This window comes from Mugil cephalus, chromosome 9, assembly GCF_022458985.1.
Source record: "Mugil cephalus isolate CIBA_MC_2020 chromosome 9, CIBA_Mcephalus_1.1, whole genome shotgun sequence".
NCBI lineage: Eukaryota > Metazoa > Chordata > Actinopteri > Mugiliformes > Mugilidae > Mugil > Mugil cephalus.
In genome coordinates, this window is record NC_061778.1 from 27,214,225 (window position 1) to 27,242,059 (window position 27,835).

Sequence of the window (27,835 nt, forward strand, 5' to 3'; positions counted from 1 at the left end):
TAAAATGTATTTAATTTTTTGTCGCTCAAAATATACAACACAACTGCCAACATGCGACACCCGCCGGCAGGTCCAGCCCGCTATTTACTGAACTTTTCGACCCCAGGTAAGCTAACCACGGATAAATCTGTTATGTTACATAAATGTAATTTTGTTTTCTCTGTAGCAGTTATTTCATTTCATAAATGCAACACACTTTAGGCCTAGCATAGAGGTAAAAACGATATATGCAGTGTTATCTTCATTTTAGATGTCAAATGGGTTTTGTGGCTCCCAGTGTTTTCTTTTCTGTGGGAAACAGATCCAAATGGCTCTTTGAGTGTTGAAGGTTGCCGGCCCCTGCCCTAATGTAATCGGAGCTATTGACTGCACACAGGTGCTGTAAAAGCGCCATCAAAGGATGAATTTGTTTTTGTCAACAAGAAACATTTTCATTCCATAAATGTTCAAATAATATGTGATGCGCAAATACAGTTCACTAACATCGTGGCAAAGTAGCCTGGCTCATTGCATGACTCATGGTTGGGAACAGGCTGGAGGCTGGTACATGCGTGGTAGGTGGCGTCTCACTGAGTAAATAATTTATCCGTCAATAAAGTTGTATTGTCCTAAGTATTTGTTTCCCACTGAAGCACCTATAATTAGAAAAAGGTTAGTGTGAATAATTCAAATGGTGTATGAACAAAGGAAACTAAATCTATTTTGCATGTTTTCTGCCTTCATTTGACCCCAGGGGACCGTGGCTACCCCCTGAGAATGTGGCTGTTGACCCCTCTCACCAACCCCAGCACCGACCAAGAGAGGTACAATAACCTCTAGGCCTGAACTTGGGCAGTCGTGGAGAGGGTGATCGGCCCGCTGAAGGGACGCTGGCGCTACAGGTTGGGGGGAGTGCTGTTTTACGACCGGAGAAGGTGTGCCACATTGTAATGCCCTGTGGCGTCCTGCACAACGTGGCACACCGCCACGGCATACCACAACCAGAGCACATCCCCCCACCAGAGGAACTGGATGCCGGACTGCGGGAAGCGATACGGACCCAGTAGCATGTCAGTTCATACATGTAAAGAGGCAAGGACACAGTTTAGCTACTTATTACAAGTGCATTTATTGCGTTGCTAATATCACCAAGGACAGTTATTATATGATCCAGATAATGATTGATGGCACCGATCTGACAATTTCATCTTGTGATTCCAGCATAGTTTGGGTCAGGACACGGCCAGTCGGGCGGACGTCAGCAGCTGGTGTGGAGCCGCCGGCTGTCCAAAACTTTCTAGAATTGTCAGAAATAAAAAAGAAGAAAACTTGAACATTGAACATGAGTCAACGTGTTTAATATCCTGGCAGCTTCACGCATGAGCTATGTGTATTATGACCAGTATAATGACAATATTTCTGAGTTTAACACATTTACCTTGGGGATGATCTGTGTCACTGTAATGGGCTCCCATAATTCCGGCGAGAGCTGTCTGGTCGGAGGGAGTCAGTTCGTACCCTCCTGACCCTTTCTGCGTGACAACAGGCTATCAAATAGAATATCACTGTGTGTCTCCACTTCATTTAATAACACTTCGACTTCAGTCTCAGTGAAGTTTCTTTTTTCGCTTTATTCATGCTGAAAATCCAATCGTGCAGAGTGGGAAATCCATGATGCAGACTCAATTTAAATACACTAGCATATTTAAAATGTGGTGTGGACAGGGAGGAGTTTGGCACTCCTACATGTGCGCTAAATTCCACGTTGATTGGGATGTACAAACAAAAAGTGCTTGGATCCAGGCACATGCACACTTTGATACATCTGATTTTTTTGGGGCGGACAGGGCTGGATTTTAGCCCATGCTGTGTTTCAGTGAGAAATCCCCGCAAGTCTTTGTACATGAGGCCCCTGGTCACCTGCTTTATGTGAGAATTAAAGGACATATCCTGGTCAAATATAACACCAAGGTTTTTCACAGTGGTGCTGGAGGCCAAGGTAATGCCATCCAACGAAACCAGGTGATTAGATAATAAATCTCTGACATGTTTAGAGCCAAATACAATGACTTCTGTTTTGTCTGAGTTTAAAAGTAGAAAAATACAGGTCATCTTTAAGGCATGCTTGGAGTTTAACCAGCTGATTAGTTTCATCTGGTTTCATGGATAAATATAGCTGGGTAACATCTGCGTAGCAATGGAAATTTATGCTGTGCTTTCTAATAATATTGCCTAAGGGAAGCATGTATAATGTGAATAATATTGGTCCTAACACAGAACCCTGAGGAACTCCATGGCTTACTTTGGTATATATAGAAGAATCGTTATTTACATGGACAAACTGGAATCTGTCTAACAAACCAGTCTAGTGCAGTTCCTGTAATCTTGATCACACTTTCAAGTCTCTGTAGTAGAATACTGTGGTCAATGGTTTCAAATGCAGCACTGAGATCTAGCAGGACAAGTATAGACACAAGTCAATCGCCTGAAGCCATGAGGATATCATTGGTAACTTTAACCAGAGCTGTTTCTGTACTATGATGAGCTCTAAAACCTGACTGAAACTCTTCAAACAAACTATTCCTGTTTAAATGATCAACCAACTGTTTGGCTACAACCCTTTCTAAAATTTTAGAGATAAAAGGAAGGTTGGAAATTGGCCTATAGTTAATTAGTTAACAATATTATAAATTAAGTAGTAATTAATGGAAAAACCTCCTTGAGCAACTTAGTCGGGATGGGGTCTAGAAGACAAGTCATAATATTGACTAGGTCCTACAGAGTTTTCTAATGGCACTGTACTTACAACTTTGACAGCTGGAAAGGTGCTATGAATTTTATCTCTAATGCCAACAATTTTATCGGTAAAGAAGCTCATGAAGTCATTACTGCTGAAGGACTGAAGGAATAGATGGCTCAACAGAGATGTGACTCTGTCAGCCTGGCTACAGTGCTAAAAGGAAATCTGGGGTTCTTGTTTTCTTCTATTAATGAAGAATAATATGCTGTTCTAATCTTACTGAGAGTTGTTAAACTATCTTTCCAGGCTATGTGAGCTTCTTCAGAATTAGTGGAATGCCAAATTACTTTCCAGCTTTCGAACTGCCTGCTTTGACCTGCGCAACTGTGAATTATACCATGGACCTACCCTCCTGCAATTTATCACCTTCTTTTTCAGGGGAGCAACTAGATTTAGAGTTGTGCTGAGTGATGCTGTCGTGCTGTCAACAAAATTATATTTGCGATGGAGTTAGGTTGTGGTTGCTGATATCCACATCACTGACATAAGGCACTGAGGCAAATACTGAAGGAATTAATTCCTTATATCTAGTTATAGCATCATCAGATAAGTGTCTACCATAACGAAATGTCTTTCCAATTTCTGTGTTATCTCTTATAGTAAATTCAAATGTTACAAGGAAATGATCGGGCAATAGAGAGCTATGAGAATATACGGCTAGACTTTCAGTTTCTATGCCATAAGTTAGTACAAGATCTAAGGTGTGATTGAAACAGTGAGTTGAACCATTTACATTCTAAGAAAAGCCAATTGAGTCTAGTAATGGCATAAATGAAGAGCTAAGACTGTCACTGCCGACATCAACATGGATGTTAGAGTTACCTACTATAGTGACTTTATCAGTTCTAAGCACTAAATCACATAGAAACTCAGAGAATTCAGCTAAAAATTCTGAGTAAGGAGCAGGTTGGCGATACACCACAACAAAGAGAATTGTTTTTTGTGTTTTCCAGTCTGGATGAGCAAGACTAAGAGTAAGGCTTTCAAACGAATTAAAGCTTTGCTTAGGTCTAGGATTAATACATAAATCAGAGTGGAAGATTGCTGCCACTCCTCCTCCTCGGCCTGTGCCTCAAGGAATGTGATAGTTACTATGACTGGGTGGCGTGGACTCATTTAAACTGACATATTCATCATCCTGCAGCCGTGTTTCAGTCAAACTAAATAGATCAATCTGAAAGTGATCTAAAAGTGATTTAGATGAGAGAGACCTGACATTCAAAAGACCACATTTAATTTTTTTATTGCTCTGTTGTACTAGGGAATTTGTGTTGATTTGGATAAGGTTCCTATGAATAACTCCTTTATTTGTTTGTTTATTTTTCCATTTAAAAAATCTGGAAACAGACAGCATATCTATGGAGTTTGGGGAGTTATGGGTGTGAGACAGTGCCAGAGAAGCGACAGAGAGGCGTGTAAGACTGCAACTCTGCCACCTCGGCTGAACTCTGGGTTGTCATGGTTTTGGGGGTTTAATAAAATTGGCCAAATTCCTAGAGATAAGAGAAGCACCCACCAAGGTGGGTCTAATCAGCCCAGGCTTTCCCCAGAAAGAGTTCAAATTATCAACATAGGCCACTTCTTTGGCTGGACACCACATGGATAACCAGCGGCGGAACGACGACATGCGACTATACATATCGTCACTGGTCAGATTGGGCAGGGGACCAGAGAAAACTACGGAGTCCGACATAGTTTTAGCAAACTTACACACCGATTCAACATTAAGTTTAGTGACCTCTGATTGCCGTAACTGTTGGTCATTACTGCCGACGTGAATAACAATTGTACCATACTTAGCCTTAGCCGGCAGTTTCAGACAAGATTTGGTGTCCGCTCTGGCCCCTAGAATGCATCTAACTAAGGTCACTGGTTTCTCTAACTTCACGTTCCGCAAAATAGAGTTGCCAATTACCAGAGTTGGCTTCTCAGTGGGTGTGTCACAGAGTGGGAAAATTCTGTGAGAAACATGAAGCGGTTGGTGGCGCTCTGTGGGCCGGGTAGGACTATGCTTCCTTCGTACTGTAAGCTAGTCGCCCTGGTTTCCTGGCTGCTCGGGAGCTGGAGGGGGACAGCTAGCAGGACCTGTAGGAGTGTCACCTGCACCGGCTACAGGGCATTGGCTAGCTATTGGGTTTTGCATGGTGCAGAGTCGTACTTCCAATTCAGAGAGCCTCGCCTCCAAAGCTACAAATAAACTACATATGTTACAGGTACCATTACCACTAAAGGAGGCAGAGGAGTAGCTAAACATGTGGCAGGACGAGCAGGAGAGAGAAGGAGAAGCAGAGGGAGAGAAAGCGGCAATGGTTAACCTCTAAATATACCAAAGCTGATTAAACTGAGAAGAAACGTTTGATTAATAAGGTGCTACAGAGGACAGGTGTTTGGGTAACCTCAAAACACGAGTTTCAATACTTATACAAAAAACGTTTACGTGATTTTAATGGACCTAAAACAGTGCAAGCACACACAGCAGCAGTGCAGAATCGGGAAGTGACGCAATACGCTTACTCACGTGAGGAACGTAGGAATAAGATAGAAAAAAATTCACCCCCCACACAGTTGTCATGAATAGTGAAATAAATCATTGAGACCAAAACAGTTTTTGCACCAGGCTGTGAATATGTGTAATAATGCTGTAACGTTGGGCTTTTTAACATGGGGGTCTATGGAGATTTGCTCCCTTTTGCAAGCAGCCTCAAGCAACCACTTGATGATCTGTAACTTTTTGCATTTGCGCATGGGCTTCATCGCTCAGACCTTGAGGTTGCCCATAGGAAATAACACCTTTGCTTTTTTTTTTTTTTTTTTTTTTTGCTAAAGTCTGATACATACATACAGGCCATATCATCCTGTCTTGCTAAAGTCTGATACAGTGCACTGGCAGCACAGTATTTAGACCATTACCATTAGATAACAAAAGGACAATGACAAATGTTTTTTGTTTTTTTCAAGAAGTGTTCTTCTTAGAAGCTTTTCTCTTTCTTGTTAGTGGCTACTTTCATATAGTTATTTGTCAAGGATTTGAGATATCAGCCCCATCAATTCCTACTGTTTTTGAGAAAAAAATAATTTGTGCCTTTGACAGGATTCAATTATTTAAGAAATCTCCCAATTCATTACATCATCTTTGGTAGAAAAAAGCAACAAATAGATTTTCTGGGTAAACAAGAACAATGATTTTAAAAACCTATATGTAGACAATGTCCTTATACACAGAGGAAGCAACTTACAGCAATATGGTGACAACATACCTTTGACTGAGTAGTAGACAAAAAACTTTGCAACAGATTGGGTAGGTACCAAGCTGAACTGATCTTAATTTTGCCAAGGTAGTATGAGAAACCACTGATACAGTTTACTTAGGAAAAAGTAAACGCTATCTGCAACAGTGTTGTTTTCGTCAACGATGATGATGACGATGACGAAGATGAAGACGAAATTATTTTGTTAATGCCCATTTTTTTCATAATGATAACGTGACAAGCTGAACATAGCTATTTAGTTCTGACTCCGTAAGCAGCAGTATAACTCCCTCTGTGACTTATCGGAAACACTCCTGTTAATTTTTGTTGCGTTTGTGTATGTGTGCGCGTGCGTCCTCTGTGTTGATTTCTTTCTCTTTTTTTGACTGAGAGGGCAAGCGACTGCAACGGTGAAAATGCCTTGAGACAGAACTGAGATCTTCATTCCAGCTAGGCTAGTTAACGTATTGATGGCACCAACTGACCAAGCAGTCTTTTAAGCAGAGACAGAGACCTGTTTAAAGTTAGCTAACATTTTTTCCACACTCGGCCAGTGCAGGACTTTACATTCTGAAATCACGAGTCCACTGTTGGGACTTCACGAAACTGGACCTCAAAGAACCGGCAAGTAACCAACCATTAGCACCATCACCAGTATCAAGAAAAAAAAGTTTTACACTGTCTGCCTGTCAGGCTGTGATGAACCAGCTCTTTTCAACCCTTATCTCCTTTATTTCATAGGTTTTTTCGTCTGGATTAATCGTGACTCCAGTAAGTACAATGCCAAGTAGCAGATGAATCAGAGGATAGTGGTGGAGCAGAAGACTTCAGACATGTACCCTGTATATTCTCCTTCATCGGGGACTTCAATGACCTTGATTGACAAACTGACTTTGTTCGTGTTCCTGTTCCCCATAATGTATTAAATAATTAATTGTGTCAACAATTTTCTTGTTTGTTTAAATATTTCAGAATATGGGTCATTCTCTAATTGACGCATTAAAAGAGAAACAGTATTTAAATTGTACAGTGAGAATGTGAATTTACAGTGATCAACTATTATCTACTGTAAATAGTATTGTATTGCCATATACAATAACATTATAAAACATCAGTGCTAAATTGTTTTTATTTGTACAGTTAATAAACCTACACTGTAGAAACAACAACACCAAATGGGCTGGATAGTTGTTGCCAGTAAGTTACTGTAAATTATACGGTAACTATTTTACAGTGTATAAATAGATGAGGCAAAGGCAGACTGCTCTGCTTCAATCAGCGACTAATCAGAAAATATCAGCAGTCATCAGAAAATTGTATTTGTCATTGCCCTAACCACTCCTTCCACAAATGCGTGAAAATGTGAACTCGTCAAAGAAGAACTGGAAGTGGAAGTCCATGATCTGATAATCACTCCATCGCTTCATTTATTATTATTATTATTATTATTGTTGTTGTTGTTGTTGTTGTTGTTGTTATTATTATTATTATTATTATTATCATCATTATTGTTATTATTATTATTAATAGTAGTATTATTACAATAGATGCTTATTACATATTTTCTTATGACACACACATCCACACACACTTGTGAGGCCTGGAGATGTGTTTTTGTTGATGAGATGAGACTAAACATAGTCACATAAGGTTTAATAACACTGTAGTCTGTGCTAAGAAAAGCTGCTGAAGAGGGAGGTCAACCAAAGAAGCTCATTAAGCTCTAAAGACTCTAAAAAGGAAGCAAACACTTGCCCCGTCTCTTCATCTCTATTGGTCCATCGGCTACAGCACTGTCTTTATGAGGCACTTACATTTGCTTTGTCTCACTTTACACACAAGCACACACATATTTAAATACACGGACAAATATTAAAATTTCTTACTTTCAACTTATCAACCTAGAGATGCAGTATGTTTTACCTAGTAAGATGAGCAAAAAGTTAAATAACATCTAAATTGTAATGAATACCAGAATACCACACACATGGACACATGTATACACAAAAGATACTGACAGTTGGCAAATACAGGAATGTGAAAGTGCCATGCTGTCAGTGAAAGTCAGTCTTGTTGCCTTTCATTCCCCAGGCATCACCTTTGGAACACACCTTATCAGACTAATCACACACATGCTCATGCACTTAGTCAGTGTAAAGCCTGTGGAGGAAATTCAAAGATTTGTGCATAGCTTGTGTTTTGTCAAATCTTGTCTTGTGAATCTGTATCTCATTATATATGTCTGTGAGAGACAGGAAACATTCTTACATGCTGTCAGTGTCTCTGTATGTTTCAGGCTACCACTTGCAAAGAAAATGCTCATATATAGTATATGCTGGTGCGCACCAGTCATCATTGAAGACACCCCAGTGGGTCGATACTGTATCTGCCAATCAAACAACACACTGACACACCAATATGCACAAGCAAATCTTTGCTCTACATACTCACCACCTGCTGAAGTGCTGGCGGCAGAGCTCCATTGTAGATATGGTTAATGGTAATTAGGTGCTCAGGCCCAGTAGGCTACATTAGGATGTAGTGAATTTGATGACTCTGTGTGTGTGTGTGTGTGTGTGTGTGTGTGTGTGTGTGTGTGTGTGTGTTTGTCTTTGTCATATTGTGGGGCCACCAGCCAGTTAGCACAGTCGCAGTGTGGGGTCCAAAATTTTTGTGGGGCCCAAAAACCTGGACCCCACAAAAATAACCTCAGATTCAGTGAACATAAGGTCAAAACAATGCTCTGTCAAAGTTTCAGGGCTATCCCCATTTTGAACATATGCCAACTGTTTGTGCTTAAGTGTGCTTATAAGATGTAACTCAGTACCGGCCTCAAGTGGCAAAGCGAGGTACTGCCGGAACACACACTCGGATACACACTGAGGTAACTGAGCATGTGCGAACAACTGACTTCCGGGAAGACGCTTTGATTAGCTGCTAACATTAAGCTACATTTAAGTTTATTGAATGGATTAACTACAAAGACAGCCCAAACAGTGGCAGCACAGAATAAAAAAGTTTTATGACAAGGCAGAGGCCATATACATAATATTATTGAGAAACTTTTCAATTATTTCCAGTTCGAATTTTCTGTCTTTTGTGTATGACAGAGATGCTAATTCTAAGCTAAAAACGTAGCTATGCAAGAATTTATTAGCTGTTTAGGTAAGAAAGCTACTAATTAATAATCAAAATAATATATATAAAAAATATATACTATAATACTGCTAATACACCAAGGGGCATTTTTTTTAATTAAATCAATATAAAATAAGTCAATAAATAGATAAATAAAGTTAATTCCATGGGACTTCATTATCCAGAATACCCCCTTGATTGAAGCAGGTGCTTACTTCCGCGATCACACGGCGAACGCACCGCGGAGAGAAGCAGAGAAGAAGCAGGAGAAAAGTCTGCAAATGGTGACGACCTAAATATAAGGTAAGTTACCCCGTGTTAAATTAATTTGTTTATTTAGCGGGAAGGGGAGCATTTTGGTGTGATTTACATGCAGTTTTGGTCAACATAAATATGTATATATATATATATAATAAAAAAATGTTTTATTTCATGAAAAACACGATATACCGTTCGTAACATGAACTTGTATGTTCAATATATATAAAATGTGCATCCCAACGTTTTTGCACATTCTAAATTTACAAAGCAATACGTTTTGTGCATGGTTTATTTGAGCGGAGGGTGTGTAAATTGGTGCTAGGTAGGCTAACTGCAGTCGGCAATTTAAAGAACTTTAAAACCCGGCAAGAGCAGTGTGATAAATGTCGCAAAGTCACGGAGTTTTATTTTTTATTTTAAACTTGTGTAAAGTGTAACATGCTATCTCGCCAATACAACGGTTAAATGTGTTACAAGTTCGTATTACAAGTCCGATTTGGGCCGTGAACTGAATGTTGGTGAACACGTGAGGTCCAGGCCTTAATTGCCATTTCTTTCATTTAAAGGCCTAAGCGGCCTTGCATGCATTTCCATTTTGACACGGTGACGAGTTAATTTCATCTGTCTTCTTGAGGTATTGAGTTATTCATCCGGGTATCTCAGGAAAAGAGATAATGAGATAATTAATGTGAGATCTCGAGAAACATGAAATAAACTCGTTGTGACGGGAAAACGTCGAGAAAAATATGTATGAATGCATGACTGCTCAGGACTTCCGTACTAATAAAATATATCTGCAATTACTTTTTTTTTTTTAATGTGTAGGCCTATGAGGTTTCTAATTACAGATTTACAGTATACAATTCACTTACAGTTCTTAATCCCATCTAGTCCTAATTTAATTTCCCCATAACAAATATACATACGTGTGTATTTATATATAAATTCCTGTGAAATATCTATTGACATAAATTATGATTAGCAATTGTCAAATGTGATTATAGGATTTCCAATGGCTACGCTGAGACGCAAGAAACCTCCTAAACAAGATGCAATAGAACATGCAGCTAAGGCCCTCGACAAAATATATGAGTTGGAAGTGAAATACATCAACTCATTTAAAGGTATGGTGTTTGTGTTTTCAGTATACATTGGTTTTGATAGTTTGTAGCTTCTGTTTCTGTTTTTCTTGTACTTGGTAATACTTTTTATTTTGAAAAGAAAAACGGGGAGCTCATTTTATTTTGCTTGCTTAGTTCTATTGTAGTTGCCTGACTGAATAATTGCCACAACCAGTTCATGAATGGTTTGGGAATATAGTGTTCCAGCAGGATCCACATAATCAAAGACACTCAGTTATTATTTACGTGGTATCTCAATTTGAATCCAATTTATGCATTCATTACCAAGGTATGTAACTTCTATGAATTTTATGTTGTCTTGAGGTAATTTCATTATATATATGGAATTACTTTTCTTCTTTAGCTTATTGTTGCATTAAATAATCTGCTGTTTCTATGTGTGCACCAGGTCGTGGAGTGTTTGCCAAGGCTAATTTTTGCAAAGGAGATTTTGTGGTGGAGTACAGGGGGGAATTAATAAATTTCCAAGAATCCCAGAGGAGGAGGGGGTCATATCATGCTCGGTGTGCTGTTTTCATGTTTGACTTCTACTGGCGGGACAGACTATGGTGGTAAGCCTCTCAACTGTTTTGTTTAAAAGTTAGCAACTATAACAGTCAATTAAAGTCAGATAACTTATATGAGTTATTATTATAAATATTTTTTTTGTAGTATTGATGCAGCTCTAGAAGATGGTAGTCTAGGAAGACTAGTCAATGATGACCACAACCATCCAAACTGCAAGATGCAGAAGGTCATCTCTGAAGGCAAGCCACACCTGTTTCTTTTTGCTCTGAGGGACATCAAACCTGGAGAAGAAATAACATATGACTATGGAGGAAATGACTGGCCTTGGAGGAAAAAGGTATCAAACTGAATAGCTGAAGGTCAATGTAAAAGTGTTGTTCAAACAAAATATTGTGTTTGCACTGGTTTAAGGTGCCTCACTCTTACACACTCTGTCAGGTCCAACCTTGTTGTGGGGACGCCGTTAACTGACTGATATTGACCCAGTTTAAGTACATTTATTGTGTCTTGTCTCCCCATAAACATGAACAAACACCATGTATGACCAGTGCCACTGAAATTAAACACAGTTTGATCTCTACTAGATACGCCAGATGATGCTCATTAGTTAAATTCCCCTTACCATGCACTACTATTGCTTGTTTCCAAGTCTAATGGTTCATGCAGAGCTACAGTAGGCAACATAAAATATGACATAAAGTCAGAGCCACCTTGAACCTAACAAAATTGCTCAACAATCATTACTGTTGTCTTGTGAGTCTGCTTACGGTTACTGTTGTTGGACTGAAATACTGTTGCTGCTTGAACCTACTCAATAGTAATGTGGAACTCATTTTTCAGGCTGGAGGACAATCAGCCATGACTGAGGTTACTGAAGCTGATATCTCCACAGCCAGAAAGCAGCATCCTCAGAAGTCTTCTGTGTCCCCAGATGAGGTACTACACTGCATTTAATGGTTTTATTTGTATATTTGTACTCCTAAAGTATTTCCTGTTTGATCATATCGTGAAGTGAGGTTATTTGAGGTGTTACTCTGAAGTCATAAGTATGCTGTCAAGCACATTCTGGGTTTTGTGTTTTCATGGGGTCCAGTAGTTTTGAGGAGACCGTTGTTTAGCTGTAACCACCCCCACTCTTACACACTCTGTCAGGTCCAACCTTGTTGTGGGGATGCCGTTAACTGACTGATATTGACCCAGTTTAAGTACATTTATTGTGTCTTGTCTCCCCATAAACATGAACAAACACCATGTATGACCACTGCCACTGAAATTAAACACAGTTTGATCTCTACTAGATACACCAAATGTTTCTCATAGCTTAAATTCTCCTTACCATGCACTACTATTGCTTGTTTCCAAGTCTAATGGTTCATGCAGAGCTACAGTAGGCAACATAAAATATGACATAAAGTCAGAGCCACCTTGAACCTAACAAAATTGCTCAACAATCATTACTGTTGTCTTGTGAGTCTGCTTACGGTTACTGTTGTTGGACTGAAATACTGTTGCTGCTTGAACCTACTCAATAGTAATGTGGAACTCATTTTTCAGGCTGGAGGACAATCAACCATGACTGAGGTTACTGAAGCTGATATCTCCACAGCCAGAAATCAGCATCCTCAGAAGTCTTCTGTGTCCCCAGATGAGGTACTACACTGCATTTAATGGTTTTATTTGTATATTTGTACTCCTAAAGTATTTCCTGTTTGATCATATCGTGAAGTGAGGTTATTTGAGGTGTTACTCTGAAGTCATAAGTATGCTGTCAAGCACATTCTGGGTTTTGTGTTTTCATGGGGTCCAGTAGTTTTGAGGAGACCATTGTTTAGCTGCAACCACCCCCACTCTTACACACTCTGTCAGGTCCAACCTTGTTGTGGGGACGCCGTTAACTGACTGATATTGACCCAGTTTAAGTACATTTATTGTGTCTTGTCTCCCCATAAACATGAACAAACACAATGTATGACCAGTGCCACTGAAATTAAACACAGTTTGATCTCTACTAGATACACCAGATGATGCTCATTAGTTAAATTCCCCTTACCATGCACTACTATTGCTTGTTTCCAAGTCTAATGGTTCATGCAGAGCTACAGTAGGCAACATAAAATATGACATAAAGTCAGAGCCACCTTGAACCTAACAAAATTGCTCAACAATCATTACTGTTGTCTTGTGAGTCTGCTTACGGTTACTGTTGTTGGACTGAAATACTGTTGCTGCTTGAACCTACTCAATAGTAATGTGGAACTCATTTTTCAGGCTGGAGGACAATCAACCGTCACTGAGGTTACTGAAGCTGATATCTCCACAGCCAGAAAGCAGCATCCTCAGAAGTCTTCTGTGTCCCCAGATGAGGTACTACACTGCATTTAATGTTTTTATTTGTATATTTGTACTCCTAAAGTATTTCCTGTTTGATCATATCGTGAAGTGAGGTTATTTGAGGTGTTACTCTGAAGTCATAAGTATGCTGTCAAGCACATTCTGGGTTTTGTGTTTTCATGGGGTCCAGTAGTTTTGAGGAGACCATTGTTTAGCTGCAACCACCCCCACTCTTACACACTCTGTCAGGTCCAACCTTGTTGTGGGGATGCCGTTAACTGACTGATATTTACCCAGTTTAAGTACATTTATTGTGTCTTGTCTCCCCATAAACATGAACAAACACCATGTATGACCACTGCCACTGAAATTAAACACAGTTTGATCTCTACTAGATACACCAGATGTTTCTCATAGCTTAAATTCCCCCTGCCATGCACTACTATTGCTTGTTTCCAAGTCTAATGGTTCATGCAGAGCTACAGTAGGCAACATAAAATATGACATAAAGTCAGAGCCACCTTGAACCTAACAAAATTGCTCAACAATCATTACTGTTGTCTTGTGAGTCTGCTTACGGTTACTGTTGTTGGACTGAAATACTGTTGCTGCTTGAACCTACTCAATAGTAATGTGGAACTCATTTTTCAGGCTGGAGGACAATCAACCGTCACTGAGGTTACTGAAGCTGATATCTCCACAGCAATAAAGCAGCATCCTCAGAAGTCTTCTGTGTCCCCAGATGAGGTACTACACTGCATTTAATGGTTTTATTTGTATATTTGTACTCCTAAAGTATTTCCTGTTTGATCATATCGTGAAGTGAGGTTATTTGAGGTGTTACTCTGAAGTCATAAGTATGCTGTCAAGCACATTCTGGGTTTTGTGTTTTCATGGGGTCCAGTAGTTTTGAGGAGACCGTTGTTTAGCTGTAACCACCCCCACTCTTACACACTCTGTCAGGTCCAACCTTGTTGTGGGGACGCCGTTAACTGACTGATATTGACCCAGTTTAAGTACATTTATTGTGTCTTGTCTCCCCATAAACATGAACAAACACCATGTATGACCAGTGCCACTGAAATTAAACACAGTTTGATCTCTACTAGATACACCAGATGATGCTCATTAGTTAAATTCCCCTTACCATGCACTACTATTGCTTGTTTCCAAGTCTAATGGTTCATGCAGAGCTACAGTAGGCAACATAAAATATGACATAAAGTCAGAGCCACCTTGAACCTAACAAAATTGCTCAACAATCATTACTGTTGTCTTGTGAGTCTGCTTACGGTTACTGTTGTTGGACTGAAATACTGTTGCTGCTTGAACCTACTCAATAGTAATGTGGAACTCATTTTTCAGGCTGGAGGACAATCAACCGTCACTGAGGTTACTGAAGCTGATATCTCCACAGCCAGAAAGCAGCATCCTCAGAAGTCTTCTGTGTCCCCAGATGAGGTACTACACTGCATTTAATGGTTTTATTTGTATATTTGTACTCCTAAAGTATTTCCTGTTTGATCATATCGTGAAGTGAGGTTATTTGAGGTGTTACTCTGAAGTCATAAGTATGCTGTCAAGCACATTCTGGGTTTTGTGTTTTCATGGGGTCCAGTAGTTTTGAGGAGACCATTGTTTAGCTGCAACCACCCCCACTCTTACACACTCTGTCAGGTCCAACCTTGTTGTGGGGACGCCGTTAACTGACTGATATTGACCCAGTTTAAGTACATTTATTGTGTCTTGTCTCCCCATAAACATGAACAAACACCATGTATGACCAGTGCCACTGAAATTAAACACAGTTTGATCTCTACTAGATACACCAGATGATGCTCATTAGTTAAATTCCCCTTACCATGCACTACTATTGCTTGTTTCCAAGTCTAATGGTTCATGCAGCACACAGTGCCCTTAAACATGAACATACATCATAGATAGTGAAGTAAAGTCAACGCTTAAACACTATTTTGGAATTTAAAATATATATGTATTGAAATGCAATTAATATATCTACATTATATCAGTGATGAATCTGCAACCGTATAATCATGGTTTTAAGTCTTATGTAATTCTGAGTGCCCACATTTGTTTTGGACTTTCCAGACTTCATTTGCAAATTCTGACGATTCCAACATCTCCAAACAAGACCAAGATTCGATTCCAAAACTGAGGAGGACCAAAAGCATACAGGTAAACAACAAACACATAATATACACTAATGCACACTAATGCATTTTTGTTAACATTTCTTTTCTGGTAGTGTGAGAAAATGTGCAAAGTATATTGTAAGTTATTTACTGACTTTAGTTACATTTTCTCTTCTTAAGATATACAACCGGATAGATTTTGATTCAGATGAGCTTTTTGACCCAAGCTCAGATGACAGTGAAGAAGAATATGTTCCTCACACTTGTGATGATGACTCAGACGGTACAGACACTAGTGACATAATTGAGCATGATCACCAGAAGGATAGCATTCTCGGATGCCTTGAAAGAACAGTGGATAACTTCAGAGACGGCGGCAGAACACCAACAGAATTCAGTGATGATTCATCAAAACAGAGCCTTAACAGGGGGCGCTCTCTCCTACGAAAAGAAATCGGCTTGGGTGTGAGTCGTAAAAGAAAGTCTTCCAACAGTGTATCTTGGCCTACAGCACGATCCAGCAATGGACAGTCATCAAAACAGAGTCAAAAAGGAACCATGGAAGCCCCATTGGAAAACACATCAGCACCTGGAGCGCTGAAACTCTTGCAAAACTCAAAAACAGATCTTGTCCACAATCTTCCTGATAGGGCTTCTTCCTCACATGATGGCATGGGTCTTCCCATAGTTGCTGTTTGTAAAAAGGAAGATGGGTCAAGACTGTACAACAAAAAGCAGTACTGCTTGTACTGTAAGATGGGAGTTGGAAAAATGGCAAGGCATCTAGAGCGTGCACATCACAACAAGCCTGAGGTTGCACAAGCTCTGTCCTTCCCAAAAGGCTCCAAGGAACGAAGAATGCACCTGGATCATTTGAGAAATAGGGGAAACTTTGCTCACAATGTTGAAGTACTCAATACTGGCATGGGAGATCTTGTTCCTCGCAAGCAACCAAAAAAGGATTCCCAAGCACGGAATTTCCTGCATTGTATATACTGTCAAGGCTTTTTTGCAAAGAAACTACTTTGGCGGCACATGATGATCTGCAAGTTTAAGCCTGGTGCGCCAAAAAAACCTGGCAAAACCCGTGTCCAAGCTCTCTGTGCATTTGCCACACCACCACCACCAGGAGTCAAAGTAGAATTTTGGAAACTACTGAACAACATGGTTCAAGATGACGTTTATTCTGCAGTCAAATATGATGTCTGTATCATGGAATATGGTGAGCATCTGTATAACCGACTTGGATATGATGTTGGAAAACATGAATACATTCGTCAGAAACTACGAGAGCTGGGAAGACTTTTGATATGTTCAAGAAAGATCACTCCGTTAAAGACCATTCAAGACCACATCCAACCTGCAAATTTCATGCATGTTGTGGAAGCAGTGAAACAAGTGGCAGGCCATGACAGTGAAACAAATACATACATGCGTCCAAGTCTTGCTCTCAAAATTGGACATAGTTTGACAAAGATTTCAATGCTTGTGGAGAGCCGTGAGAATGTACTGAACAACTACAGTGCAGCAAAAGATGCTCGTACATTTCGCAGAATATATGAAACCAGATGGAATGAAATGGTATCAGCTGCATCACTGAGAACCCTTCAGGAATCTAAGTGGAATGCCCCTCTTTTGCTACCTTTCACAAAAGATGTGCAGACTCTTCATTCTTATTTAGATGAGCAGCAACAACAAATTCTCAGCGAGCTGTCCACAGACACGTCCTCCCAGACATGGGGACAATTGACAAAGATCACTCTGACTCAAGTCATTTTGTTTAATCGACGAAGAGCAGGGGAGGTGTCAAAAATGCCCCTTTCTGCATATCTGTCAAAAAATCCATCTGACCCTCTGGAAGATGTGAATCTAGTCCTCTCTGAACTTGAAAAGAAACTGTGTCAACACTTCAGGAGGGTAGAGATAAGGGGGAAAAGGGGAAGAAAAGTTCCTGTGCTTTTGACCCCATCGATGCAGCAAGCACTGGATATGCTTGTGAGCAAACGACAAGAATGTGGGGTTCCTCTGGAGAACATATACCTATTTGCAAGACCATCTGCTCTTACCTGCTACCGTGGGTCTGATTGCCTTCGACACTTTGCCAAGGCCTGTGGTGCAAAAACTCCTGAAAGTCTCACCTCTACAAAACTGCGCAAACAAACAGGAACTCTGTCTCAAGTACTCAACCTCAGTAATACAGAGTTGGATCAGTTAGCTGATTTTCTCGGCCATGATATAAGAGTGCATCGCCAGTTCTACAGACTTCCTGAGGGCACCCTCCAACTTGCCAAAATTAGCAAAGTACTCCTGTCGCTTGAAAAGGGACGTCTGGCAGAATTTAAGGGAAAGACTCTGGATGACATCAACATTGATCCTGAGGGTACTAATTATTCATCTTCATTACATTCCTGCTTAAAAGAAACAACAAGCAAATATACTGTGTTTTCTAGGCTATCATATTGTTGAAGTATGAAAAATTAATGTGTTGCATTTTGCCTTCACTAATAGTCATTCCCATTCCTTCTCCTCATCAAACATACAGAGAACGTGCATTTGGACAGTGACACAGAGGATGTTTTCGAGTCAGGCTCAGAAGGTGAGTTTTATATGGTCTCAGTTGTCACCATGATGCACTGAACGATTTTCATTTCTCTAGGGATGTCCCTTTCAAGTATTTTAAACTCAGATCTTAGTAGTATCCCTGCTCTTTTGTCACAAGACGTTATGTTATTAAAAGATTATTACAAATAACCATATTTTGTTAAGAATAAGTAGCTAATGGACATAGTATTCAGTATGCACAAACTCATAAAAGCAATTTTTTATGAGTGATTATATTAGACAACTCTAGATTAGGGCTGGGTATCGATTCAAGTTTCGAGAATTGATTCGATTCCGATTCTTAAGATCCAGAATCAATTATTTCGATTCGATCCGCTATTGGGACAGTAACCTGGTGTATTATTTAAAATATAGCATTAAGAATTCACCCAAAAGCTGCTGCAATACAAATGCACTTTTATTAAATCTTTAAGAGTATAAAGTACGCAAATAAATAGCCTAAAAATAAATAAATGAATAAAAATAAAATCTCTGCTTGGACTTTTTTAAATTTCTACCTCATTATTATCGAACTAAAAAGAACAGAGAAGGTCCAGATTTATCACTTTATTTATTATTATGGAAATGTCTTTGTTTACCAGGCCCCGCACTGTGTTTGGATTCATTGCCTCTGATTTTCTTCAAACTGCTAGGTCCTCCTCGGTATATATTTATATATATCAATCTTTGGACGTAGGAATCGATCTATGGGAATTAAAATGAGAATCAATTTAAAATCGGCGGATCGATCTTTTCAACCCAGCCCTACTCTGGATTAGATGCATCCATAACTAAAAGCTGAATAAATACAGCTATGAATAAAAACAATTTTGACAGTGATGAAAATTAAGGAATAAGTGATGGAATTATGTTGGTACTGTGGTTTTTATTGCCTCAAAATTGATAACTTAATAATTACTATACTTCTTGTTTAAAGAGAGACAGTCCACATCCAGCCATAGAGAGAACAAGACCACAGAGCCCCATGGAAGCCATAATGAAGAAGCACCACAGGAAGACGGCATGACACTTCCACCACCCTGTCACCGCAAGTCATCAAAAAGTGAAAGAGGTAAAGTTTTAAGATTAAAACTCTTCCAGTGTTGATGTTTTATTTCCCTTTTATATACAGCAACATAGTTTTAAATATGCACATATTCACTTCTTTTTTAACCCCTTAACATTCCGGCCTTTTTTCAGAAAAATGCCTATTTAGGACATACCCAAAGTAAATTGAATGCTGTTCATGAACAGTTTGGCGCTCATGCATGATCTTGGGCTCTTTTGAAAGCTAAGACTCTGACGTTTCTATCACAAAAGAATCCCTCTAAGTGGTATTGTTCTTGAGGAATCTAGGCTGACACACAGTTAAAAAAAAACTTTTTTCGGGGGGGTCGTCTGAATTTTTTTTGCTATCTGTTGACTTCAGAGGAAACTGAGGACCCAGGGAAACTAGATAACACAAGATTATGAGAGAATAAAGTCTTACCTATTTCCAGTTCAAATTACATATAAAAATGACCAAAAATTAGTTTATTATAGCCTTTTTTCTAAGTGTATAACCAGGAGTACTGTAACTGTACTGTTTGAATGAAAAGGCCATAACTTTTGAATACTTCAACATACAATCATAATCTTGGTGTCCACTGAAAGGTGACACTCAGGGGAATCATATTTTACAGTTAATAGAGTAACTGGTACAGAATTGGTGAAGTAAAATCACATCGTCTCTGAGCCCCCTTGAACGCAACTCTTCCGGGTCTTGACGTGTGTCGATCTTTGGAGCAGCTCATTGGCTACAAGAAACGCCCGTCATCGGCTGCGCTCTCTGCTATTGGCTCAGTCTGTGGCTGAAAGAATGGGGGAGGGGCTTCTCTCCAGCTCTGACTCTCATTGGCTTCTGAAGGCCGGTGACGGCTCATACTTGCTTATTTTTTGATAAAACAGAAGATTTCGACGTATTTCTGTCTTCGTCCAACACATTGAAACAGCTGTTCGTGGACTTTTATCGACCTAAAAGTAGTTTTTGAACTGAAAATACGATGACGAATAACAGTTAGGACCCTTAGCGATACAAACGGAGCGTTTTGATCCGGATAATATTGATTGTTGGATCGATATGAGGCTTTTATGGTGAATTTATGCTTGTTTCTCGCTTTTTTTGTTTTGAACAAAATGTGTTGGTCGTGTCGGCTGTGTTGGTTCAATCCTATAATCACTGAAATCAGGAGGAAAACGAGCTTTCCAACGATATATAGCATGTAGCATTTACTCAAACACAGCTCACGTAGAGAGCTGTGTTTGATAAGATAAGATAAAGATAAGTAATGGACTTAGTCAAGCTATCTACAGCTTAAAGATCTGTGAATTAGGACCACCATAGCCCACAACATGCAGTACAGCTTAATCAGATTCATACTCATCTGTGATTGGAGATTCGGCATTCGTAAGACTCAAGAAGATAGGCTTCGACAGTAAAATTCGGTTAAAAACTCTGTTAAGCACTTGTGCGGTTGATGAGAAGCATTTTAAGTATTTGAAGTACTTAAGAATTATGAAGTTATTAAGAAATTGTTTTTATTATATCACAATTTATAACGTAATTATTTTTCTTCTTGTTTAAAGAGAGACGAGCCACATCCAGTCAGATAGAAGAGAACAACTCCACAAGACCAGATGCGAACCATGATAAAGCGGCACCAGAAAAAGCCAACATGACCTGTTCACCACCCTGTCACCGCAAGTCATCAAAAAATGAAAGAGGTAGTTTTAAGATCAGAATGTGTTACTGTTGGCTCTGTTTTATTGCCAGTATATCTAAATAATATGTTCACTCATCACTGACAATGTCTTTGTTGAAAAAAAGAGAAATGAACTTGTTTGTGAAGTCACCACCAAAAATGATCTGCACGCAGTGAATCAAAACTGACAAGTCTTTTAACTTGTGTAGTGCCCTATTACATTTCTTTGATATTTTAACAGTTGTATTTAAAAATTGTCCAATTATTCGGTATTGTGCTTAATACACTAATTATTATGAGAGAGCTTGCTTTGTTAAAGTACATGTTATTATACCAAAAAGTCCAAAACAATCAAATATTCTCCAGAATAAGGTGCTGTATGCTCAGAGGATATGCTGCATCTGCAGTGCGGGATGTCCAGTATCTGCCTTTAGTAAGAGCATAAAAGGGTAAGGGACTGTAGAGCTCTCTGCAACTGCTGCATGCTAAGGTGATGTTTGGGACTCAATGCACTGTTGTAGCAGCTTGATTCAACATTAAATGCAGATGGCTTTGTTGAACCATGCTATTGGAGGGCCTTTTTCTTCCCTGTTTCTACTTGCTTTGCACAGAGCTGCTTCCACATCATTTCTTGATTTTCCTTCACTACAGTTATACCAATCAAAGTATTGTTTACTCACCAATAACATTTGCATTGCAACATATGGAAATATTTGACTTTATTTGAGTTTATCTTTTCACAGGTCGCCAACCTTTCAAGCGAAGGACGTGGGAAAAAGAGGAGATACGTGCTGTTGAGAAACACATGATGTCCTTCATTACATCATGTCGTGTTCCAGGAAAAAGCGACTGTGATAAGTGCCTTCGACTCGAAAACAAAGCACTTAAAAACAGAAATTGGTTGGCCATAAAATTCTACATAAAGAATAGAATCACATCGCTAAAAAATAAAGTTTAAAGTAGACTGTTAATGTTCTGCTGTTATACCAGATACATGCTGTTATGTTAGATACATGCTGTTAAGTTACATGCTGCTAAGAGCAAGAACAAAGTTAGAAGTAATTGGTCAATTAGTCACCAGCTTTATTTTTTGGAATACAAGTAGTCCTGGACATAGAAACTGTGGAATCCGTGACTTATTTTTAGTTTATTTAATTTATTTATTTAGTTAATTCATTTTTTGTAAACACAGTTTAGTCTATTTCGTTGTTTACTTGTTGGTTAACTGGTAAATAAAAATACAGCAAAATAAAAGTTTGAACCAAAAGCTTAAGTTTACTGTTTTCACCTAACATTTTAAACACTTGATAATTACCAAACCAAAATTTATATCAAAACTGACAAGCTCCACTAATTACCATTCTACATTATTGCTGTATAGCACTCTTCTTAGCAGTCAAGGTGTTGAGGAACCCAGTAGTAAGTTTAACCTAACACTGTGTTAAATGGTACTCATAAAGGAAGAAGAACCAGAAAGTGTGTATATGTTGACCTCACGTGTTGCTAAATACCTGACAAGTCCTCAGAAGGTCGTTCCTGGTCTTGTCTGGGACCTCAACTTTGTCTGATTGATAATTTGAAGTGACAGCTGTGTTTATGCCCCCTTCAGGACACTACATGATTTTTTTCAGGGCTGTACAACCACCAGAAAAGGTGGATCCCACAATGGATGGTCTGGTCCGGTGACCCTACAATACAACAAAGACAAGGATGTGTGTGTGTGTGTGTGTGTGTGTGTGTGTGTGTGTGTGTAATAGTATAATATTGGAGTCTATTGGTTCTTTCAAATATTTTAAATTATACATTAACACAGAAAAAAGAATATGTATTGTACTAATAAATCAAAAATATTTACTGTTTTATTGAATTTTCTATTACTGTATTGTCTATGTGGTAGGTCATGCTGATTTGTAGCGGGTAGACAACATCCAACAAAACCTAACAAACCCTTCACACATGTTTATCTGTAAATGTGTGTGGGTGTGTGAGTCTGTGGGTGTGTGCACTTTTGTGCACGTTTGTGTGTGTGTGTGTTAATTAGTGTTTACAGTGTTGTTCCCCAGCCAGTAAAACTAGAGCAGCAATAAAATAACCTAATTGTCCTCACAGCCCCTTAAGATAAAGAGGGACAGAAAGTAAGAGGGGATATAATGAGTGAAAGAGGGATGAAGGAACGAATGAATGGAAGTAGGGCAATTAGGTGACAGAGGCTGGAGCAGGACTGAGAACCATTCTGAACACTATTTCCAAATAACAATTTGGATTCTAAGAACAAGGAAGATGATGCATTTGGACATTTTTGTAGTTAATGATAAAGTGATTCCAACTCACACAGCATTTGCATTTTACCTCAGTCTATCCCTATTTTGACTAATTAGACTGATTAAATTATGCATGTCACCGCTATCCATTTTCTAAAAACAATACCGCAAGTAGTTCTGCTGTGCATAGTCTATGACATTGTCATGTGTTCTACTGAAATTGTCTGTTATTAGAAATATCTAGCTAAAACTTGGATGAAGAGTGGATGGACCATGCGCAATCTATTTTCATGCATTTCCATAGGAAATATAATCACAGTTTTAAAGTAGTTCTTTAATACACAGCCCTTCAAATGCTAAGTGATCCGCTTCCTAATGTCATCTTCTTATGTGACTGCAATATGACTCCAAATGCCACTTCTGCCTATTTATGTATCACTGAATGCCATAATTAATAGTCCAGGCGCAGGCAATTCAACTGACTCCCTCTCGCTCAGCTGAACCATTGCAACAAAACGTCTATGGAAAAAAAAGACAGACGCTCATACGTCCAGGGCATGTGCATGTATCGTGGTACAAATCATCTCAGATGATTGTGTGTGTCAGTGTGTGTACCCAGACCTTAGAGGTTCCCCTTGTCATGCATTCTGAAATTTACCCTGCGGCTGTTCCACTGAACAGCTGCTCTCCCTTCAAAGGCTGTCTCTCATCTTCTGCTCTCATTCCTCTCAAGACTTCTCTCTTTTTTCCTTTTCATAGCTTGTTTGTTGTCATCCGTTGGTTCTTGCTGATGTACTTGTAATTTTTCCATAAAAGAATTTGCATGGACTTGCACACTGCATCCTCCAGACTCCTGTTACTAATCAAACCCCATCAAAAATGATCAGTTAGTAAGCCAATATTATACTTTTTCATTGTTGTATCGTATATTAGTAAATAACATTTCTTTGTGCAATACAGTTTTGAAGACTCAAATCTGACATTTTGTCTGCACCTCTGTTCTTTTGGTGCTCGATGTGGCCATATTTAACCCAGATGTTGGAATTTGAAAGAACAATGAATACATTTGATTGGGAACTCAAAGACACTATGCAGACTCACAAGATGGTAAAATGGAGCTGCCACTGTAGAGAAGTTCTTGCAGAACCTGCGGTAGTACCCGACCATCCCAAGAAACTGTCACAACTCCTGTCTGGTTGTTGGCACAGGAAACACAGCAATAGCTGAGGTCTTCGTATCTGCAGGACACACTTTGCCTCGACCAACCTGCTGACCAAGGTACAATAGAGAACCTCTCCCAAATTCACATTTAGAGAGGTTGAGCAGGTTCTTAAATGTAGCAGGCACATTACACAGACCAAAGGACATTACTGTGTATTGAAGAAAACTGTCTGGGGTAACAAAAGCTGAGATCTCAGAGTCACATGGGGTTAATGGAATCTGCCAGTATCCTTTTAGCATGTCAAGTTTACTGATATACATGGCTGGACCAATCTCATCTATACAGTCATCAATAAGTGGCAATGGATGTGCAGGAAAGTTACAGAATTCACCTTACGGAAGTCAGTACATAACCTTGGACTACCGTCAGACTCCTGATCCAGGAGACATGGTCAACTCCATGGACTGGAGCTGGGCACAGCAAATCCATGTTTTACAAGGTAGTCCACCTCCTTCCTCATGTTCTCCCTCTTCGCAGGATTAATCCAATAGGCCTACTGTTTGATGGGCCTTGGGTTTGTTAGGACAATATCATGAGTTATTACATTAGTTTGTGAGGGGATATCACTAAACAAGCATGGAAAATTAGTAATGAGTTCCTCAATATCACCACGATGATCATCCGGAAGGTGAATCCAAAAAGAGAGAGAGAGACAAGTCAGAAAGCAGCTCAGAATTCCCTAGTCTCACTCACTGTGTTGTGGCATTACACATTACAAGCCCATCCTCTTCAGCAGGGCACACTATTGAGAAAGCAGCTACTGGTGACACAACATATTTTACCTCCTGGACTACAGACGTTCCACTTCCATCCTGTGGTGGGAAATATGTTTTCATCATGGTAACGTGAATGACAAAGTTAGTGTCACTGACTTTTCTCTCCACAACATGACGACCAGAAAATTTTGCAGACAACGCAGAACCAGGGTTAGGAGAAAGATTCAAAACTTTGTCACCAGGATGAAATGAGTAGACATTTGCTTTTTGGTCAGTGATGCTTCATCTTTACCTGAGTAGACTGAAGACTAGCTCTGAGGTTTGTGACATACTCAGGGATGCTATGGACTTGTTTTCCTTAAGGACTGGAGAGCTGTTCTTTTAGAAGTTTTAAGGGGCCACGAACCTCATGACCAAACACTAGTTCAGCCGGGATAAAACCGAGTGACTCCTGCACAGCCTCTCAAGCAGCGAACAAAACAAATGGCACCCCATCATCCCAGTCCTTTTGGGACTCAAAACAGTGTTTCCTGAGCATGGAATTTATGGTCTGATAAAATCTTTCTATTGCCCCCTGGCTTTCTGGATGATATGGCCTTGTCAGTAATATGCCTAATGCCTAGGGCTTTCAACACTTGGGAAAACACTCTTGATTTGAAATTGGTACCCTGATCAGTCTGAACCACCTTGGGAAGACCAAACAGTGTAAACATTTTCAGGAATGCCTTACTGACAACTGAAGCTGCGATCTTCCACTATCACTGGAGTAGGACTCACCTGTCCTCCAGCAATATCATTACCAAGGAGTAAATCAACACCGGAAAAAGGCAAGTCAGGGAGAACTGCAATGTCGAACCACCTACTAATTAGAGGACAGTGAAGATGGATTCTGTGTAGTGGTGCGAGCACATTAACCATCCCAACTACCCGCACTACTACTCTAGACTGACATGAGCTTTTTAGGCGACACAGGTAAAATACCATCCTTAATGATGGACTGAGAACCACCTAAGACGCTCAGTATGGTGACTACTTTGTGGTCTTTTGAGTCTCCGGTCAATGATAAAAAACCTTCTGAAATGAAAGGTCTGAAACAAGGGTCAGGTTTACCAAGACTTTCAGTCTGTTCAGTGACAAATGTTGGAATCATTTTAATCAAACTCACCTCTTTTTGCTGAGGAACTGGGGGTAACTGCTGTTTTTGGTTTAGAGATAGGCAGTTAGCAATGACATGACTTCTTTTGTGAGAATAGAAACACTCACGGATCCCTTGTGTCAGTGACTGGGGTCCTTTAGCATTTTCAGGAGTAACATGAACAGACTCGAGCCTTGTGGGACGTGCAACAGTGGTTCTGTCAGTTCGAGGGGCCGGTACAAACACATTCTTATGCGTTAACACAAACTCATCCGCAAGGACAGCAGCCTTGGACCACGAAGACACTTTGTGTTCATTCAAAAACATTACCACCTTCTCTGGTAAAGAGCCTTTGAAGTCTTCTAATAACACAACCTGATGAAGTGACTCAAAGTTGTTATTGACGTCATTCACAGTGTACCATTTATCAAAGAGGATGCCCTTATCAGCTGGGCAGGATGAAGGATTTTCAAATCAACCAACTTTTCTAAGATAATTTTCTTGATCTCTTTCTTAAGACCATACCTTTGTACAGGGATGTCGAAATGTGCTGCAATGTGAAGGAGGAGCTATCAGGGGTTGAGCCAAACAAATGAAATAAAGTATAACAAAAATATAGGGTACCCCAGCCCTATCTAGGCTCTACCTTCCCACCACAAATCTTTATCAAACAATAGCAAGGTCCAACAAGCATGAGAGCAAGAGCAAGAGAAGCAAGAGAGCAAAAGAGAGAGATCCCAAGGAGTTGGAGGGCTTTTAAATCTTGTCCTTTGTCTCCGATTGGCCAGCTGGTGAGAGAAGTGAATCAATAGGTTTCAAGGCTGGAACTCACAGGTAGCAGCCAATCTAACACTCACCTTCAGGAAAAAGAGGGGGAGAGACACACACACACAAACTTCCACTCTTGGCACGTAACAGCAATCACTAGAAAAATATTTAGTGTTGTAATATTAGTCATATTAGTCAGAAATGGCGTTATTTTGACTTCACTTTGCAACCAAGAAGCTACCCCCTGCTGGAATACAGATTTAAGGCACTTTGACATTAGCTACACATATTCATCTAATTCCAGTACACAGTCTATATTTACCCACTACCCTTTAGCTAAGCCTTGCCTCTGTGTACCTTGTAAGCTCAAAATTCCTAGTAATATTTCAATCAATGGGCCTTTGAGTTCATACATAAGTACATCTGTGTTCTCATTTCCAGGAACCTCAGGATATAATAAACATAGGTGTAATTCTGAAAATGTAATGGTTAAAAGTAACCAAGTTAAACACTGGTTTGAAATGGGAAAAGAACAACAATCTTCCAACTGGTTCTTTCCATGCCACTAAAGAGTATAATCATAATAAATTAACTTTGAGGTCACTTTCAGGCGACAGTTCAAAACAGCCATTATTTTAGGTGTATATAGGACTTTACCTTTAATGTTAGATAATAATAATAAAAGCACTTTGCTTAGAATTTGCTTCGCTTTTTTTGTAGTTCACTATATTGATTATCCTGTCTTCTCTTTCTGTCTGTCTTCTCTTTTACCTAACTTTTTGATCAGTGAAGAAATGAAAATAAAATGACAACGAGGCATTTTTCTATTTTT

General features: G+C 39.5%; 1 protein-coding gene across 1 annotated transcript; it reads left to right on the top strand.

The window, feature by feature from the left end:
* Positions 1–10,438: 10,438 nt before the first annotated feature.
* Positions 10,439–22,587, top strand: LOC125013885. The gene is made up of 12 exons (XM_047594816.1): positions 10,439–10,550; positions 10,957–11,119; positions 11,220–11,412; positions 12,630–12,725; positions 14,058–14,153; positions 15,516–15,602; positions 15,740–15,842; positions 17,241–17,939; positions 18,102–18,155; positions 19,098–19,232; positions 20,786–20,923; positions 22,511–22,587. The coding sequence occupies exons 1-12, from the start codon at positions 10,439–10,441 to the stop codon at positions 22,585–22,587; spliced, it is 1,953 nt and encodes a 650-aa protein (XP_047450772.1).
* Positions 22,588–27,835: the final 5,248 nt, after the last annotated feature.